This window comes from Bombina bombina, chromosome 7 (genome assembly GCF_027579735.1).
Source record: "Bombina bombina isolate aBomBom1 chromosome 7, aBomBom1.pri, whole genome shotgun sequence".
Classification (NCBI taxonomy): domain Eukaryota; kingdom Metazoa; phylum Chordata; class Amphibia; order Anura; family Bombinatoridae; genus Bombina; species Bombina bombina.
This window is the reverse complement of record NC_069505.1, coordinates 17,176,057-17,197,552: the sequence shown is the minus strand read 5'-3', so window position 1 is coordinate 17,197,552 and position 21,496 is coordinate 17,176,057. Positions and strand designations below refer to the sequence as shown.

General features: G+C 40.3%; 1 protein-coding gene across 1 annotated transcript in view; it reads right to left on the bottom strand.

Annotated features, from left to right (window-relative positions):
- Positions 1-3,729: 3,729 nt before the first annotated feature.
- Positions 3,730-21,496, bottom strand: part of LOC128665774 (transmembrane protein 272) — a 129,835-nt gene continuing 112,068 nt past the window's right edge. The window contains exon 6 of the mRNA XM_053719967.1: positions 3,730-3,952. Coding sequence (XP_053575942.1) covers positions 3,943-3,952 — 10 coding nt within the window. The 3' untranslated portion in view covers positions 3,730-3,942. The remainder of the gene's footprint in view (positions 3,953-21,496) is intronic.

Below are 21,496 nucleotides of genomic sequence, written 5' to 3'. Positions count from 1 at the left end.
TATGGTACAATACGAGGAGTTATAGGGAGCGGTTATATGGTGCAATAGGAGGAGTTATAGGGAGCAGTTATATGGTGCAATAGGAGTTATAGGGAGCAGTTATATGGTGCAATAGGAGATATAGGGAGCAGTTATATGGTGCAATAGGAGGAGTTATAGGGAGCAGTTATATGGTGCAATAGGAGTTATAGGGAGCAGTTATATGGTAAAATAGGAGGAGTTATAGGGAGCAGTTATATGGTGCAATAGGAGGAGTTATAGGGAGAAGTTATATGGTGCAATAGGAGTTATAGGGAGCAGTTATATGGTGCAATAGGAGGAGTTATAGGGAGCAGTTATATGGTGCAATAGGAGGAGTTATAGGGAGCAGTTATATGGTGCAATAGGAGTTATAGGGAGCGGTTATATGGTGCAATAGGAGGAGTTATAGTGAGCAGTTATATGGTGCAATAGGAGTTATAGGGAGCAGTTATATGGTGCAATAGGAGGAGTTATAGGGAGCAGTTATATGGTGCAATAGGAGTTATAGGGAGCAGTTATATGGTGCAATAGGAGGAGTTATAGGGAGCAGTTATATGGTGCAATAGGAGTTATAGGGAGCAGTTATATGGTGCAATAGGAGTTATAGGGAGCAGTTATATGGTGCAATAGGAGGAGTTAAAGGGAGCAGTTATATGGTGCAATAGGAGGAGTTATAGGGAGCAGTTATATGGTGCAATAGGAGGAGTTATAGGGAGCAGTTATATAGTGCCGTAGGAGGAGTTATAGGAAGCTGTTATATGGTGCAGTAGGAGGAGTTATAGGGAGCGGTTATATTGTGCAATAGGAGGAGTTATAGGGAGCGGTTATATGGTGCAATAGGAGGAGTTATAGGGAGCGGTTATATGGTGCAATAAGAGGAGTTATAGGGAGCGGTTATATGGTGCAATAGGAGGAGTTATAAGGAGCAGTTATATGGTAGAATGGAAGGAGTTATAGGGAGCAGTTATATGGTGCAATAGGTGGAGTTATAGGGAGCAGTTATATGGTGCAATAGGAGGAGTTATAGGGATCAGTTATATGGTACAATAGGAGGAGTTATAGGGAGCAGTTATATGGTACAATAGAAGGAGTTATAGGGAGCAGTTATATGGTGCAATAGAAGGAGTTATAGGGAGCGGTTATATGGTGCAATAGGAGGGGTTATAGGGAGCAGTTATATGGTGCAATAGGAGGAGTTATAGTGAGCAGTTATATGGTACAATAGAAGGAGTTATAGGGAGCAGTTATATGGTGCAATAGAAGGAGTTATAGGGAGCGGTTATATGGTGCAATATGAGGAGTTATAGGGAGCAGTTATATGTTGCAATAGGAGGAGCTACAGGGAGCGGTTATATGGTGCAATAGGAGGAGTTATAGGGAGTGGTTATATGGTGCAATAGGAGGAGTTATAGGGAGCAGTTATATGGTGCAATAGGCGGAGTTATAGAGAGCAGTTATATGGTGCAATAGGAGGAGTTATAGGGAGTAGTTATATGGTGCAATAGGAGGAGCTATAGGGAGTGGTTATATGGTGCAATAGGAGGAGTTATAGAGAGTAGTTATATGGTGCAATAGGAGGAGTTATAGGGAGCAGTTATATGGTGCAATAGGAGGATTTTTAAGGAGCCGTTTATGGTGAAATAGGAGGAGATATAGGGAGCAGTTATATGGTGCAATAGAAGGAGTTATAGGGAGTGGTTATATGGTTCAATAGGAGGAGTTATAGGGAGCAGTTATATGGTGCAATAGGAGGAGTTATAGGGAGTGGTTATATGGTGCAATAAATAGGAGGAGTTATAGGGAGCAGTTATATGGTGCAATAGGAGGAGTTATAGGGAACAGTTATATGGTACAATAGGAGGAGTTATAGGGAGCAGTTATATGCTGCAATAGGAGGAGTTATAAGGAGCCATTTTATGGTGCAATAGGAGGAGTTATAGGGAGCAGTTATATGGTACAATAAGAGGAGTTATAAGGAGCAGTTATATGGTGCAATAGGAGGAGTTATAGGGAGCAGTTATATGGTGCAATAGGAGGAGTTATAGGGAGCGGTTATATGGTGCAATAGGAAGAGTTATAGGCAGCGGTTATGTGGTACAATAGGAGTCAATATAGGGATAGTTATATGGTGCAATAGGAGGAGTTATAGGGAGTGGTTATATGGTGCAATAGGAGGAGTTATAAGGAGCAGTTATATGGTGCAATAGGAGGAGTTATAGGGAGCAGTTATATGGTGCAATAGGCGGAGTAATAGGGAGCAGTTATATGGTGCAATAGGAGGAGTTATAGGGAACAGGTATAGGGTGCAATAGGAGGAGTTATATGGAGCTGTTATATGGTGCAATAGGAGGAGTTATGGGGAGCGGTTATATGGTGCAATAGGAGGAGTTATGGGGAGCGGTTATATGGTGTAATAAGAGGAGTTATAGAGAGCGGTTATATGGTGCAATAGAAAGAGTTATAGGGAGCAGTTATATGGTGCAATAAGAGGAGTTATAGAGAGCTGTTATATGGTGCAATAGGAGGAGTTATAGGGAGCAGTTATATGGGGCAATAAGAGGAGTTATAGAGAGCAATAGGAGGAGTTATAGGGAGCAGTTATATGGTGCAATAGGAGGAGTTATAGGGAGCAGTTATATGGTGCAATAGGAGTAGTTATAGGGAGCGGTTATATGGTGCAATAGGAGGAGTTATAGGGAGCAATAGGAGGAATTATAGGGAGCAGTTATATGGTGCAATAGGAGGAGCTATAGGGAGCAGTTATATGGTGCAATAGGAGGAGTTATAGGGAGCGGTTATATGGTGCAATAGGAGGAGTTATAGGGAGCAGTTATATGGTGCAATAGGAGGAGTTATAGGGAGCGGTTATATGGTGCAATAGGAGGAGTTATAGGGAGCGGTTATATGGTGCAATAGGAGGATTTATAGGGAGCAGTTATATGGTGCAATAGGAGGAGTTATAGGGAGCAGTTATATGGTGCAATAGGAGGAGTTATAGGGAGTGGTTATATGGTGCAATAGGAGGAGTTATAGGCAGCGGTTATATGGTACAATAGGAGTTAATATAGGGAGAGTTATATGGTGCAATAGGAGGAGTTATAGGGAGTGGTTATATGGTGCAATAGGAGGAGTTATAGGGAGCAGTTATATGGTGCAATAGGAGGAGTTATAGGGAACAGGTATAGGGTGCAATAGGAGGAGTTATATGGAGCTGTTATATGGTGCAATAGGAGGAGTTATGGGGAGCGGTTATATGGTGCAATAGGAGGAGTTATGGGGAGCGGTTATATGGTGCAATAGGAGGAGTTATAGGGAGCAGTTATATGGTGCAATAGGCGGAGTTATAGGGAGCAGTTATATGGTGCAATAGGAGCAGTTATAGGGAACAGGTATAGGGTGCAATAGGAGGAGTTATATGGAGCTGTTATATGGTGCAATAGGAGGAGTTATGGGGAGCGGTTATATGGTGCAATAGGAAGAGTTATGGGGAGCGGTTATATGGTGCAATAAGAGGAGTTATAGAGAGCAGTTATATGGTGCAATAGGAGGATTTATAGGGAGCAGTTATATGGTGCAATAGGAGGAGTTATAGGGAGCAGTTTTATAGTGCAATAGGAGGAGTTATATAGTGCAATGGTTAGAGAATATTATGTGTAGTGATGTGAATAAATAGGGCACATACGAAGCGTAAAATAACACTAGATATAGTATTATTCATTTTATATTTTTTATTCACATATTAGAATTCAACAAACAGACATTATTAGGTACAAGAGAAACAGCAGCAGTAATAATTGTCTTTTAGCATTATTTTATCGTCACTAATATACGTTATTACTCAGTAAAATCAGGTAACGGAGCATTCAGCACCAATACATAATATTGCTGATATCAAGAAGTTCTGGATCCTTTTTGTACATTTCATTCCAATCTGAAACAAATAATAGACAGTAACAATGAGGGTTAGTACTAGTCCTTGGTATGGATATTGCTGTAAGAATAAATGCTAGATAGTCAGTACAACATTATTGTGTCAGGTAATTCCCCCTGTGCCCCTCCCGGTATAGCGCCAGATTATAACTGAATAACTTTTTTGCTTGTGTACTAACTGCGCTCGAAGTAACATTTTAACCTGGTTAAATGTTAAAATGTATTGAATAAGTAAAAAACTGATGTACATTAACTTTAGGACTACGGATACCTGGATCGCGCTAACTTTCTCTCTCCATAGACTTCTATGGGGTACGCATAGAAAAAACAAAACAAAAATAACAAAAAACCTAACAGTTATCGCTTGTGAGCTAATCCCACACCACGTTAGATCAACTGCACCCGAAATGAGTTACAAATACTTTACATAGCAATGTTCTTCACATAGAAGTTTTTTTTAAATACATATTTCTATATATACTATATATATGATTTTGTTTTCTAAAAAAAATGAAATTTATGCTTACCTGATAAATTTGTTTCTTTCTTGACATGGTGAGTCCACGGATCATCATAATTACTATTGGGAATATCACTCCTGACCAGCGGGAGGAAGCAAAGAGCACCACAGCAAAGCTGTTAAATACCATTCCCTTACCCACAACCCCAGTCATTCGACCAAAGGTAAAGGAGAAAATAAGTAATATAAGGTGCAGATGTGCCTGAGGTTTATATAAAAATAAACTGTCTAAAAATAAAGGGCGGGCCGTGGACTCACCGTGTCAAGAAAGAAACAAATTTATCAGGTAAGCATACATTTAATTTTCTTTCTAATGACACGGTGAGTCTACGGATCATCATAATTACTATTGGGAATCAATACCCAAGCCAGAGGACACAGATGATAAGGGAGGAACAAGACAGTAACCTAAACAGAAGGCACCACTGCTTGAAGAACGTTTCTCCCAAAAGAAGCATCCGCTGAAGCAAAAGTATCAAATTTGTAAAATTTAGAAAAAGTGTGTAAAGATGACCAAGTGGCAACCTTGCAAAGCTGATTTACAGAAGCTCAATTTTTGAAACGCCCAAGTAGAAGAAACAGCTCCCGTGGAATGAGCCATAATTTTACTCCTCAACCAACCAGAAAGAGAAGTGGCCATAGCTTTCTGACCCCTACGCTTCCCAGAAAAAACAACAAATAAAGAGGAGGACTGGCGAAAATCCTTAGTCGCCTGCAAATTATATTTCAAAGCACAAACTACATCCAAGTTGTGCAACAAACGTTCCTTATGAGAAGGAGGATTAGGACACAAAGGAGGAACAACAGTTTCTTGATTAATATTCTTATCAGAAACAACCTTTGGAAGAAAACCTAATGAAGTATGCAGGACCACCTTATCAGAATGAAAAATAAGAAATGGAGACTCACACTGCAACACTGAAAGCTCTGAAACTCTTCGAGCCGAAGAGATAGCAACCAAAAAACCTGACAAAAAGACTGAACATCTGGCACATCCGCCAGACGTTTGTGCAACAAAATAGATAAAGGAGAAATTTGACCCTTCAGGGTACTTGCAGATTAACCCTTCTCTGGAGAAAAGACAAAATCCTAGGAATCCTGACCCTACTCCAAGAGTAGCCTCTGGATTCACACCAATACAGATATTAGCGCCATATCTTATAAAAGATCTTTCTAGTCACAGGCTTACGCGCCTGAATTATAGTTTCAATAATCGACTCAGAAAAGCCACGCTTAGATAAAATCAAGTGTTCAATCTCCAAGCAGTCAGCTTCAGAGAAACGAGATTTTGGATGAAGGAAGGGCCCCTGAAGTAGAAGGTCCTTTCTTAACGGGAGACTCCAAGGTGGATAAGATGAGATCTCCACCAGATCTGCATACCAGATCCTGCAAGGCCATGCCGGTGCAATGAGAATCACTGACGCCCTCTCTTGTCTGATCCGAGCAATGACCCGAGGAAGAAGAGCAAATGGAGGAAAAACGTATGCTAGACTGAACTTCCAAGGAACTGCTAGAGCATCTATCAGAACAGCCTGAGGATCCCTTGATCTCGATCCGTACCTCAGGAGCTTGGTATTCTGACGAGATGCCATGATGTCCAACTCCGGTAGCCCCCATCTGCAAATCAAACTGAAAAGTCTGTCTGCTCAGAAAATCCGCCTACCAATTGTCCACCCCTGGGATGTGGATCGCAGACAAACAGCAGTTGTGAGCCTCCTCCCACTGAATAATTTTGGCCACCTCTGTCATGGCCAAGGATCTCTGAGTCCTCGCTGATGGCTGATGTAAGCCACTGACGTTATGTTGTCCAACTGAAATCTGATAAACTGGGTTAAAGCTAGCTGAGGCCAGGCCAGAAGAGCTTTGAAGATTGCTCTCAGCTCTAGAACATTTATGGGAAGAAACGACTCCTCCCGAGACCAAAGACCCTGAGCCTTCAACAGGCCCCAGACAGCTCCCCGACCAAGCAGACTGGCATCCATGGTCACAATCACCCAGGTAGGCCTGCGAAAACAGGTTCCCTGAGAGAGAAGATCCTGAGACAACCACCACGGAAGAAAATCTCTTGCAGCCTTATCTAGAACACGCTTTGGGGACAGATCTGTATAATTCCCGTTCCACTGACTGAGCATGCATAACTGCAGAGGCCTGAGATGGAACCGAGCAAACGGAATGATGTCCATGACTGAAACCATCAGACCAATCACCTCCATACGCTAAGCCACCGACAGCCGAGAAGAAGGGGGGTAGTTATCAAGCCGTCTACTTTTCTGGCTTCGCTGGCCCAATACGTCCGCCTAAGCTCGCCTACCTTTGCCGCCGCGGACCTGAAAAAATACGCCTAAGTTATCAAATAAAGCTGTCAAAAAGCCGCGGGGCGATGAGCAGCGGACTGTGACAGTTATCACTCATCCGATCTCGCTGCCCTTCGGCTTTTTCCCAGCTTTATTGCTAGCCTGTCACTAAGCACTCACACTAAACTGCACTGTTCTACCCCCTATACCGGCGCCCCCGGAGCCCCCCGCAACTAAATAAAGTTACTAACCCCTAAACCGCCGCTCCTAGACCCTGCCGCAAGTCTTATAAATGTATTAACCCCTAAACCACTGCTCCTAGACCCTGCCGCAAGTCTTATAAATGTATTAACCCCTAAACCGCCGCTCCTAGACCCTGCCGCAAGTCTTATAAATGTATTAACCCCTAAACCGCCGCTCCTAGACCCTGCCGCAAGTCTTATAAATGTATTAACCCCTAAACCGCCGCTCCTAGACCCTGCCGCAAGTCTTATAAATGTATTAACCCCTAAACCGCCGCTCCTAGACCCTGCCGCAAGTCTTATAAATGTATTAACCCCTAAACCGCCGCTCCCGGACACCGCTGCCACCTACATTATACCTAGTAACCCCTATCCTGCCCCCCCTATACCGTCGCCCTCTATTATAAAATTATTAACCCCTATCCTGCTGATCCCGCACCTCTCCGCAACTAAATAAATAGTTTAACCCCTAAACCGCCGCTCCATGAACCCGCCGCAACCTATATTAAACCTATTAACCCCTATCCTGCCCCCCCTATACCATCGCCACCTATAATAAATTTATTAACCCCTAATCTGGCCCCCCTACACCGTCGCCACCTATAATAAATTTATTAACCCCTATCCTGCCCCCCACTACGCCGCCGCCACTGTAATAAAATGATTAACCCCTAAACCTAAGTCTAACCCTAACCCTAACGCCCCCCTAACTTAAATATTAATTAAATAAATCTAAATAAATTAACTCTTATTAACTAAATGAATCCTATTTAAAACTAAATACTTACCTTTAAAATAAACCCTAATATAGCTACAATATAAATAATAATTATATTCTAGCTATCTTAGGATTTATTTTTATTTTACAGGTACCTTTCAATTTATTTTAACCATGTACAATAACTATTAAATAGTTATTAACTATTTAATAGCTTACCTAGCTAAAATAAAGAGAAATGTACCTGTGAAATAAATCCTAACCTAAGTTACAATTACACCTAACACTACACTATACTTTAATAAATTATTCCTATTTAAAAATAAATACTTACCTGTAAAATAAACCCTAAGATAGCTACAATGTAATTAATAATTATATTATAGCTATCTTAGGATTTATATTTATTTTACAGGTAACTTTGTATTTATTTTAGCTAGTTAGAATAGTTATTAAATAGTTATTAACTATTTAATAACTACCTAGCTAAAAGAAATACAAAATTACCTGTAAAATAAATCCTAACCTAAGTTACAATTAAACCTAATACTACACTATCATTAAATTAACTAAATAAACTACCTACAAATAACTACAATTAAATACAATTACATAAACTAACTAAAGTACAAAAAATAAAAAAAGCTAAGTTACAAAAAATAAAAAACAAGTTACAAAAAATAACAAACATGTTAAAAATATTACAACAATTTAAAGCTACTTACACCTAATCTAAGCCCCCTAATAAAATAACAAACCCCCCCAAAATAAAAAAAAACCCTACCCTATTCTAAATTAAATAAATTTCAAAGCTCTTTTACCTTACCAGCCCTTAAAAGGGCCATTTGTGGGGGCATGCCCCAAAAAGTTCAGCTCTTTTGCCTGTAAAAGAAAAATACAACCCCCCCAACATTAAAACCCACCACCCACATACCCCTAATCTAACCCAAACCCCCCTTAAAAAAACCTAACACTAATCCCCTGAAGATCATCCTACCTTGAGTCGTCTTCACTCAGCCGAGCCACCGATGGAACTGAAGAGGACATCCGGAGCGGAAGAAGTTAATCCTCCAAGTGGCGCTGAAGAAATCTTCCATCCGATGAAGTCATCAACCAGGCGGCGCTGAAGAAGTCTTCGATCCAGCCGATGTCATCTTCAAAGAGGCGCTGAAGAGGTCTTCTATCCGGGCGAAGTCATCTTCCAAGCCGGGTCTTGAATCTTCCTTCCGCCGACGCGGAACCACCTTCTTCACCGACGGACTACGACGAATGACGGCTCCTTTAAGGGACGTCATCCAAGATGGCGTCCCCTCAATTCCGATTGGCTGATAGGATTCTATCAGCCAATCGGAATTAAGGTAGGAAAATCTGATTGGCTGATGGAATCAGCCAATCAGATTCAAGTTCAATCCGATTGGCTGATCCAATCAGCCAATCAGATTGAGCTCGCATTCTATTGGCTGATCGGAACAGCCAATAGAATGCAAGCTCAATCTGATTGGCTGATTCCATCAGCCAATCAGATTTTTCCTACCTTAATTCCGATTGGCTGATAGAATCCTATCAGCCAATCGGAATTGAGGGGACGCCATCTTGGATGACGTCCCTTAAAGGAGCCGTCATTCGTCGTAGTCCGTCGGTGAAGAAGGTGGTTCCGCGTCGGCGGAAGGAAGATTCAAGACCCGGCTTGGAAGATGACTTCGCCCGGATAGAAGACCTCTTCAGCGCCTCTTTGAAGATGACATCGGCCGGATCGAAGACTTCTTCAGCGCCGCCTGGATGATGACTTCATCGGATGGAAGATTTCTTCAGCGCCGCTTGGAGGATTAACTTCTTCCGCTCCGGATGTCCTCTTCAGTTCCATCGGTGGCTCGGCTGAGTGAAGACGACTCAAGGTAGGATGATCTTCAGGGGATTAGTGTTAGGTTTTTGTAAGGGGGGTTTGGGTTAGATTAGGGGTATGTGGGTGGTGGGTTTTAATGTTGGGGGGGTTGTATTTTTCTTTTACAGGCAAAAGAGCTGAACTTTTTGGGGCATGCCCCCACAAATGGCCCTTTTAAGGGCTGGTAAGGTAAAAGAGCTTTGAAATTTATTTAATTTAGAATAGGGAAGGGATTTTTTTTATTTTGGGGGGGGGGTTTGTTATTTTATTAGGGGGCTTAGATTAGGTGTAAGTAGCTTAAAATTGTTGTAATATTTTTAACATGTTTGTAACTTAATTTTTTATTTTTTGTAACTTAGCTTTTTTTATTTTTTGTACTTTAGTTAGTTTATGTAATTGTATTTAATTGTAGTTATTTGTAGGTAGTTTATTTAGTTAATTTAATGATAGTGTAGTATTAGGTTTAATTGTAACTTAGGTTAGGATTTATTTTACAGGTAATTTTGTATTTCTTTTAGCTAGGTAGTTATTAAATAGTTAATAACTATTTAATAACTATTCTAACTAGCTAAAATAAATACAAAGTTACATGTAAAATAAATATAAATCCTAAAATAGCTATAATATAATTATTAATTATATTGTAGCTATCTTAGGGTTTATTTTACAGGTAAGTATTTATTTTTAAATAGGAATAATTTATTAAAGTATAGTGTAGTGTTAGGTGTAATTGTAACTTAGGTTAGGATTTATTTCACAGGTACATTTCTCTTTATTTTAGCTAGGTAAGCTATTAAATAGTTAATAACTATTTAATAGTTATTGTACATGGTTAAAATAAATTGAAAGGTACCTGTAAAATAAATATAAATCCTAAGATAGCTAGAATATAATTATTATTTATATTGTAGCTATATTAGGGTTTATTTTAAAGGTAAGTATTTAGTTTTAAATAGGATTCATTTAGTTAATAAGAGTTAATTTATTTAGATTTATTTAATTAATATTTAAGTTAGGGGGGCGTTAGGGTTAGGGTTAGACTTAGGGGTTAATAATTGTATTACAGTGGCGGCGGCGTAGTGGGGGGCAGGATAGGGGTTAATAAATTTATTATAGGTGGCGACGGTGTAGGGGGGGCAGATTAGGGGTTAATAAATTTATTATAGGTGGCGACAGTGTAGGGGGGGCAGGATAGGGGTTAATACATTTAATATAGGTTGCGGCGGGTTCAGGGAGCGGCGGTTTAGGGGTTAATACATTTATTATAGTTGCGGTGGGCTCCGGGAGCGGCGGTTTAGGGGTTAATATATATAGAGTAGCTTGCGGTGGGCTCCGGGAGCGGCGGTTTAGGGGGTAATAACTTTATTTAGTTGCGGCGGTGTAGGGGGGGTCAGATTAGTGGTGTTTAGACTCGGGGTACATGTTAGGGTGTTAGGTGCAGACAGCTCCCATAGAAATCAATGGGATGTCTGTCAGCAGCGAACTTGTACTTTCGCTATGGTCAGACTCCCATTGATTCCTATGGGATCTGCCGCCTCCAGGGGTGGCGGATTGAAAACCAGGTACGCTGGGCCGTAAAAGTGCCGAGCGTACCTGCTAGTTTTTTGATAGCTAGCAAAAGTAGTGAGAATGTGCCGCACTTGTGTGCGGAACATCTGGAGTGACGTAAGAATCGATCTGTGTCGGACTGAGTCCGGCGGATCGATGCTTACGTCACAAAATTCTACTTTTGCCGGTCTCGAGCCTTTGATAACTAAGGCGAATCAGCCTCGCCACAAATACGCTGCGGAATTCCAGCGTATTTGAGGTTGACGGCTTGATAACTAGGCCCCGAAGACTGAAGAGCAAGGCATGAATTGAACATTTTTTATTTCCTTGCCTCTGTCAGAAAAATCTTCATTTCTAGAGAATCTATAATGGTTCCCAAGAAAACCACCCTTGTAGCTGGAATAAATTAACTTTTTCCTAAATTCACCTTCCAACCGTGGGAGCGCAGAAAAGACAACAACAACTCCGTGTGGGAGCTTGCTTGTTGAAAAGATGGTGCCTGAACTAGAATGTCGTCCAGATAAGGAGCTACTGCAAAGCCTGCAGTCTGAGCACTGCCAGTAACGCACCCAGGACCTTTGAGAACACCCTGGGAGCTGTTGCAATACCAAAAGGAAGAGCCACAAACTGAAAATGCTTGTCTAGGAAAGCAAATATCAGAAATTTGTGATGTTCCCTGTGAATAGGAATATGCAGATATGTATCCTTCAGATCTACTGTAGTCATGAATTGACCCTCTTGAACCAGAGGAAGAATTGACCAAATAGTTTCCATCTTGAAAGACGGAACTCTGAGAAATTTATTTACACTCTTGAGATCTAGGATAGGTCTGAAGGTTCCCTCCTTTTTGGGAACGATGAACAGATTGGAATAGAAACCCAGGCCCTGCTGCAGAACCGGATCAGGAACTATCACTCCCATGTCGGAAAGATCCTGCACACAGCGTAAGAATGCCTTTCTCTTTATCTGGTCTACAGATAACCTGGAGAGAAGAAACCTTCCCCTGGGAGGAAAAGTCTTGAACTCTAGCTTGTATCCCTGGGACACAATGTCTACCACCCAGGGATCTGGAACATCCCGAGCCAAAGCTTGAGCGAACAAAGAAAGTCTGCCCCCCACAAGATCCTCCCCGGGATCGGGGGCAGACCCTTCATGCTGACTTTGAATCAGCAATGGGCTTCTTAGATTGTTTCCCCTTGCTCCAGGACTGATTAGACCTCCAAGAGGGCTTGGACTGATCCTGTTTGGAAGAGGAGGAAGAAGGTTTACCAGAGAAGTTACGAAAAGAACGAAAAGTACTCTGACGACTCTTCTGTTTATTTCTCTTATCCTGAGGGAGATAATGTCCCTTCCCTCCTGTAATATCCGAAATAATCTCAGCCAAACCTGACCCAAACAAAGGCTTACCCTTGTAAGGAATGGACAAAAGCTTAGATTAAGATAATACATCCACAGACCAGGACTTTAACCATAAGGCCCTGTGCGCCAGAAAAGCCAGAACTTTTTGCTCCCAATTTGATAACCTGTAAAGAAGCATCCGCAATAAAAGAATTGGCCAATTTTAAAGCTTTAATTCTATCCTGAATCTCCTCAAAAGGAGTATCCTGCTGAATAGAATCAGACAACGCATCAAACCAATATGCAGCCACACTGGTAACCGTAGCAATACACACAGCAGGCTGCCATTGGAACCCCTGGTGAACATACATCCTTTTAAGCAAAGCCTCCAACGTCTTATCCATGGGATCCCTAAAAGAACAACTATCCTCAATAGGAATAGTGGTTCTCTTAACCAAGGTAGAAATAGCTCCCTGTACCTTGGGAACCGTCTGCCAAGATTCCTTAATAGAATCCGCGATAGGAAACATTTTTGTAAAAATTGGAGAAGGAGAAAAAGGAACTCCAGGCTTCTTCCATCCCCGTGTAATAATCTCTGAAACACGATCTGGAACTGGAAAAAATTCCGCCATGGAAGGGACATCAAAAAACTTATTAAGCTTACTAGCCTTCTTGGGAGTAACTATGACCGTCGAATCAGAGTCATTCAAGGTAGCCAAAACATCCCAGAGTAACAAACGGAGGTGCTCCAGCTTAAATCTGAAAGAAACAACCTCAGAATTAGCATCTAAACATAAATTGCAAGTAACTGCTTGCAAGTCCTCTTGGTCCATTTTAACAAATTAAACAAAAAAAATAATCAAAAAATTAATTAAATGTGACAGAACCAGCCTCCTACCAACCGGAGTAGACACAGACTCCCAAATGATCCGGACCTCACTCTCCACAAAACCGCTCCAATGTAGCACCAGAGCAGCAGTGGAACAACCTATCACTTCCATCTCAAACACACACTGAGAGGAAGAGTGCACAACACTCGCGCCAAACAAAACTCCACCCATCATGGGCGTCTACACAACCTCCAGGCCGGCATGACAGCTACAAACAGTAAAAAAACGCCGCTGGTAGAAAAAAAACTGTAAACCCAAAGTGCCTCTTGCAATTGCCTGCCCTATTTTACAAACACACACAAGAGTCCAACAAGGAGTGGAAATGTAACACTCCCCTAAAACAGAGCCAAAAACAGCCTCAGCTGCCCTCCAAATCCTCCACAGTGCCCCACAATACTGCCATGAGTTAAACAAAGCCTGCACACCATCAGGAATAAATTAAACCCTTTAGTGCCAGACTTTCTGACCTCAGAAAATAAAAAAACAGCACTTACTTCTATAATAATCTGCCTGGCAGCAGGGCAGCTCACAAAGTTTGAAAGGCATCACTCCTTACATGGAGTAAACCAACACAGGCTTTTTAAAAGAAGGGCAGTTCAAACTACTTGGGAGGCGCAGAGGGGATTATACCCCCCAAGTTCCCAATGCTTAAAAGCCACCACTACTCTACTGAAGAGACTGACATGGACTATGGCTACACCCCAAGAAAACAAAGCAAACCTGCTCTGCTTAAAAATAACAAATCGATTGAAGAATCAGACACCTAACTTTACTGTCTCCTCCTTGCAACTGATACAGGCAAAGAGAATGACTGGGGGTTGTGGGTAAGTCAGGAGTGATATTCCCAATAGTAATTATGATGATCCGTGGACTCACCGTGTCATTAGAAAGAAATATATTTATACCTATATATCTATGTGAATCACACACACACACACACACACACACACACACATATATATATATATATATATATATATATATATATGTGTGTGTGTGTTTATTGTAAATATATATATTTATATATATATATATATATATATATATATATATATACATATACAAATATCTATTTAAAAATAAAAAGAACATTATTTTCTGTGTGAAGGACATAGGAACTTTTAAACTATTAAAATCACATTGAAACACATTAAAACACGTGTGTGTCTGTGTATTTATATGTTTATATATGTATACATATTTAGACCTATAATAACATACATATTTATACATACAGACTATATATATATATATATATATGTTGCAGGTAAAGTAAGATATTGGGGCCGAATTATCAAGCTCCGAATGGAGCTTGATGCCTTTGTTTACGTGCGAGCCTTCAGGCTCACCGGAAACAGCAGTTATAAAGCAGCGGTCTAAAGACCGCTGCTTCATAATACGCTACAGCATATCATGTCAGACAGACAGATATTGATAAATTGGCCCCATTGGGTAATCCTAGCATTACCCAAGTAAACCTGACATTACCCTGATGTAACATGATAAATCTTCTCAGAGTGAATTGAGTCACCACATCAAACATATATAGAGTGCACTGTAATTCACACATCTTCACTTTCTTTTTTGCCTCTGTCTGGGTGGTTCATTGGGGGCAAAGCACCCGTTGTAACCCTCATTCCCCAAGGTTCAATTGGGGTGGATGCCAGAGGATTGGCGGGGCTCCTTCCTTGAACCCCCCAGGCAGATCCAAAAAAAAATAGTGTAGATGGGGGAATTACATTACATCAGGATTTACCCACAGCCACTTGGGTAATGTCAGATTTACCTGGATTTCTGACTTTGCCCGTAACATTTATATATATATATATATATATATATATATATATATATATATATATATATATATATATACATATATATATATATATATATATATATATATATATGAGCCCTTCGAACTTAAACACTTTGCCATATACTATATACCCTTTAACCCTTTAAAATATTTTTTATTAATATTAAAATTATGGGCCCTAATTATCAAAACCTGGACGGACATGGATCGCTTCTACGAACCTGTCCGACCGGGATCGCAGAAAGCGGGCAACAATAAGCTCCCAGTATTTATCATTGCACAATGCTGCCCCCTGTTCATGCTAGCCCAATGGCGCAAATAGAGGCTATCAATCACCCTGGGCGAACGTGTCCAGGGTGATTTTACAGGTTTGGAAACAGCAATCTGATGATCACTGCTTCTTAACCATTGGCTTCAGCAGGCTCACTCATGCGCTAACCCTTTTCTGGTTGATGCACTTTACCATGGACTTATGGTATCAAAGTTACTCAGTAATGGTAATGCGTTTCAGAGATATTGCTTATCGTTATAATAAGTGCACCACCTGTAATCTGGCCTATCACAGCTTTGCCCCTCCCATAATGTTCCTGCCCGCAATACCCTGGTGGGAAATATATATATATCTGTGTGTGTGTAAATAAATATATATATATATATATATATATATATATATATATATATATATATATATTTGTGTGTGTGTCTTGTCAGGATATTTGTAAATAGCATTAAATAAACTACATAGGTATCAAATACATTTTTGTATTTCAGATCATCTAATGTCTCCTCTGACATGAATTGTGTGGGCTTTACCCATAACAGACCAACCCCCCTTCTTCTTAGTTACACAGGAAAGAACAAAAGATTTAGACCTTTGTATAGATAAGACCAATGGGCCACTTCAAAGTAAATATTAGCATTATGGAACCCTCAGGTGTGTATGCCCATATATGGGTTTCCTGCCCAAAATGGATAATAGATGTACAGACCCCCTCACTGCTCAATACATCTAAGAGAGAGACAAAGGGAAAACATTTGGTTCAATTAGTGAAGATAGATAATTAACCAAGCCAGGATACATCATGGGATGTTGGAGACAAGATACTCTATATAAGTCAGATAAGCAAACAGAAATTCTGAGAATATAGTAATTAGCACAGGCCTGTTAATTGCCCCTGAACCTCAGATACACATCTGTACTGGCTAGCAGAAACACATGTTTTGTATTGAAACTTTGAAATTCATTTTAAAGTACAACTTATGTGTAATTTTCAGTATTGTATAAAAAACATAATTTATGTAAGAACTTACCTGATAAATTCATTTCTTTCATATTAGCAAGAGTCCATGAGCTAGTGACGTATGGGATATACATTCCTACCAGGAGGGGCAAAGTTTCCCAAACCTCAAAATGCCTATAAATACACCCCTCACCACACCCACAAATCAGTTTAACGAATAGCCAAGAAGTGGGGTGATAAGAAAAAAAGTGCGAAAGCATATAAAATAAGGAATTGGAATAATTGTGCTTTATACAAAAAAATCATAACCACCACAAAAAGGGTGGGCCTCATGGACTCTTGCTAATATGAAAGAAATGAATTTATCAGGTAAGTTCTTACATAAATTATGTTTTCTTTCATGTAATTAGCAAGAGTCCATGAGCTAGTGACGTATGGGATAATGACTACCCAAGATGTGGATCTTTCCACGCAAGAGTCACTAGAGAGGGAGGGATAAAATAAAGACAGCCAATTCCTGCTGAAAATAATCCACACCCAAAATAAAGTTTAATGAAAACATAAGCAGAAGATTCAAACTGAAACCGCTGCCTGAAGTACTTTTCTACCAAAAACTGCTTCAGAAGAAGAAAACACATCAAAATGGTAGAATTTAGTAAAAGTATGCAAAGAGGACCAAGTTGCTGCTTTGCAAATCTGATCAACCGAAGCTTCATTCCTAAACGCCCAGGAAGTAGAAACTGACCTAGTAGAATGAGCTGTAATCCTTTGAGGCGGAGTTTTACCCGACTCAACATAGGCATGATGAATTAAAGATTTCAACCAAGATGCCAAAGAAATGTCAGAAGCTTTCTGGCCTTTTCTAGAACCGGAAAAGATAACAAATAGACTAGAAGTCTTTCGGAAAGACTTAGTAGCTTCAACATAATATTTCAAAGCTCTAACAACATCCAAAGAATGCAACGATTTCTCCTTAGAATTCTTAGGATTAGGACATAATGAAGGAACCACAATTTCTCTACTAATGTTGTTGGAATTCACAACCTTAGGTAAAAATTCAAAAGAAGTTCGCAACACCGCCTTATCCTGATGAAAAATCAGAAAAGGAGACTCACAAGAAAGAGCAGATAATTCAGAGACTCTTCTGGCAGAAGAGATCGCCAAAAGGAACAAAACTTTCCAAGAAAGTAATTTAATGTCCAATGAATGCATGGGTTCAAAAGGAGAAGCTTGAAGAGCCCCCAGAACCAAATTCAAACTCCAAGGAGGAGAAATTGACTTAATGACAGGTTTTATACGAACCAAAGCTTGTACAAAACAATGAATATCAGGAATATTAGCAATCTTTCTGTGAAAAAGAACAGAAAGAGCAGAGATTTGTCCTTTCAAGGAACTTGCGGACAAACCTTTATCTAAACCATCCTGAAGAAAGTGTAAAATTCTCGGAATTCTAAAAGAATGCCAGGAAAAATGATGAGAAAGACACCAAGAAATATAAGTCTTCCAGACTCTATAATATATCTCTCTAGATACAGATTTACGAGCCTGTAACATAGTATTAATCACAGAGTCAGAGAAACCTCTTTGACCAAGAATCAAGCGTTCAATCTCCATACCTTTAAATTTAAGGATTTGAGATCCTGATGGAAAAAAGGACCTTGCGACAGAAGGTCTGGTCTTAACGGAAGAGTCCACGGTTGGCAAGAGGCCATCCGGACAAGATCCGCATACCAAAACCTGTGAGGCCATGCTGGAGCTACCAGCAGGACAAACGAGCATTCCTTCAGAATCTTGGAGATTACTCTTGGAAGAAGAACTAGAGGCGGAAAGATATAGGCAGGATGATACTTCCAAGGAAGTGATAATGCATCCACTGCCTCCGCCTGAGGATCCCGGGATCTGGACAGATACCTGGGAAGTTTCTTGTTTAGATGAGAAGCCATCAGATCTATTTCTGGAAGTTCCCACATTTGAACAATCTGAAGAAATACCTCTGGGTGAAGAGACCATTCGCCCAGATGCAACGTTTGGCGACTGAGATAATCCGCTTCCCAATTGTCTATACCTGGGATATGAACCGCAGAGATTAGACAGGAGCTGGATTCCGCCCAAACCAGAATTCAAGATACTTCTTTCATAGCCAGAGGACTGTGAGTCCCCCCCTGATGATTGATGTATGCCACAGTTGTGACATTGTCTGTCTGAAAACAAATGAACGATTCTCTCTTCAGAAGAGGCCAAGACTGAAGAGCTCTGAAAATTGCACGGAGTTCCAAAATATTGATCGGTAATCTCACCTCCTGAGATTCCCAAACCCCTTGTGCCGTCAGAGACCCCCACACAGCTCCCCAACCTGTAAGACTTGCATCTGTTGAAATTACAGTCCAGGTCGGAAGAACAAAAGAAGCCCCCTGAACTAAACGATGGTGATCTGTCCACCACGTTAGAGAGTGTCGTACAATCAGTTTTAAAGATATTAATTGAGATATCTTTGTGTAATCCCTGCACCATTGGTTCAGCATACAGAGCTGAAGAGGTCGCATGTGAAAACGAGCAAAGGGGATTGCGTCCGATGCAGCAGTCATAAGACCTAAAATTTCCATGCAAAAGGCTACCGAAGGGAATGATTGTGACTGAAGGTTTCGACAAGCTGAAATCAATTTTAGACATCTCTTGTCTGTCAAAGACAGAGTCATGGACACTGAATCTATCTGGAAACCCAAAAAGGTTACCCTTGTCTGAGGAATCAATGAACTTTTTAGTGAATTGATCCTCCAACCATGATCTTGAAGAGACAACACAAGTCGATTCGTATGAGATTCTGCTAAATGTGAAGACTGAGCAAGTACCAAGATATCGTCCAAATAAGGAAAAACCACAATACCCTGTTCTCTGATTACAGACAGAAGGGCACCGAGAACCTTTGTAAAAATTCTTGGAGCTGTTGCTAGGCCAAACGGCAGAGCCACAAACTGGTAATGCTTGTCCAGGAAAGAGAATATCAGAAACTGATAGTGAGCTGGATGAATCGGAATATGCAGATATGCATCCTGTAAATCTATTGTAGACATATAATGCCCTTGCTGAACAAAAGGCAGGATAGTCCTTATAGTTACCATTTTGAATGTTGGTATCCTTACATAACGATTCAATATTTTTAGATCCAGAACTGGTCTGAAAGAATTCTCCTTCTTTGGTACAATGAAGAGATTCGAATAAAACCCCAGCCCCTGTTCCAGAACTGGAACTGGCATAATTACTCCAGCCAACTCTAGATCTGAAACACATTTCAGAAATGCTTGAGCTTTCGCTGGGTTTACTGGGACACGGGAAAGAAAAAATCTCTTTGCAGGAGGTCTTATCTTGAAACCAATTCTGTACCCTTCTGAAACAATGTTCTGAATCCAAAGATTGTGAACAGAATTGATCCAAATTTCTTTGAAAAAATGTAATCTGCCCCCTACCAGCTGAGCTGGAATGAGGGCCGCACCTTCATGTGGACTTAGAAGCTGGCTTTGCTTTTCTAGAAGGCTTGGATTTATTCCAGACTGGAGATGGTTTCCAAACTGAAACTGCTCCTGAGGATGAAGGATCAGGCTTTTGTTCTTTGTTGAAATGAAAGGAACGAAAACGATTATTAGCCCTGTTTTTACCCTTAGATTTTTTATCCTGCAGTAAAAAAGTTCCTTTCCCACCAGTAACAGTTGAGATAATAGAATCCAACTGAGAACCAAATAATTTATTACCTTGGAAAGAAAGGGAAAGTAGAGTCGATTTAGAAGACATATCAGCATTCCAAGTTTTAAGCCATAAAACTCTTCTAGCTAAAATAGCTAGAGACATAAACCTGACATCAACTCTGATAATATCAAAAATGGCATCACAGATAAAATTATTAGCATGTTGAAGCAGAATAATAATGTTATGAGAATCATGATCTGTTACTTGTTGCGCTAAAGTTTCCAACCAAAAAGTTGAAGCTGCAGCAACATCCGCCAAAGATATAGCAGGTCTAAGAAGATTACCAGAACACAAATAAGCTTTTCTTAGAAAGGATTCAATTTTCCTATCTAGAGGATCCTTAAAGGAAGTACCATCTGCCATAGGAATAGTAGTACGTTTAGCAAGGATTTATCAGCATCAACCTCTGAGACAGAGTCCTTTGAACCAGAAGAATCATTAGAATCAGAATGATGATGTTCATTTAAAAATTCATCTGGATAAAGAGAAGTTTTAAAAGATTTTTTATATTTACTAGAAGGAGGAATAACAGACATAGCCTTCTTAATGGATTCAGAAACAAAATCTCTTATGTTATCAGGAACACTCTGAACATTAGATGTTGAGGGAACTGCAACAGGTAATGGTACTTTACTAAAGGAAATATTTTCTGCATTAACAAGTTTGTCATGACATTTAATACAAACAACAGCTGGAGGAACAACTACCAAAAGTTTACAGCAGATACACTTAGCTTTGGTAGTTCCAGCACCAGGCAGCGATTTTCCTGAAGTTTCTTCTGACTCAGATGCAACGTGAGACATCTTGCAATATGTAAGAGAAAAAACAACATATAAAGCAAAATTGATCAAATTCCTTAAATGACAGTTTCAGGAATGGGAAAAAATGCCAAAGAACAAGCTTCTAGCAACCAGAAGCAATGAAAAATGAGACTTAAATAATGTGGAGACAAAAGCGACGCCCAAATTTTTTTAGCGCCAAATAAGACGCCCACATTATTTGGCGCCTAAATGCTTTTGGCGCCAAAAATAATGCCACATCCGGAACGCCGACATTTTTGGCGCAAAAGAACGTCAAAAAATGACGCAACTTCCGGCGACACGTATGACGCCGGAAACGGAAAAGATTTTTTGTGCCAAAAAAGTCCGCGCCAAGAATGACGCAATAAAATGAAGCATTTTCAGCCCCCGCGAGCCTAACAGCCCACAGGGAAAAAGTCAAATTTTAAGGTAAGAAAAAATGATTGATTCAAATGCATTATCCCAAATATGAAACTGACTGTCTGAAAAAAGGAATGTTGAACATCCTGAATACA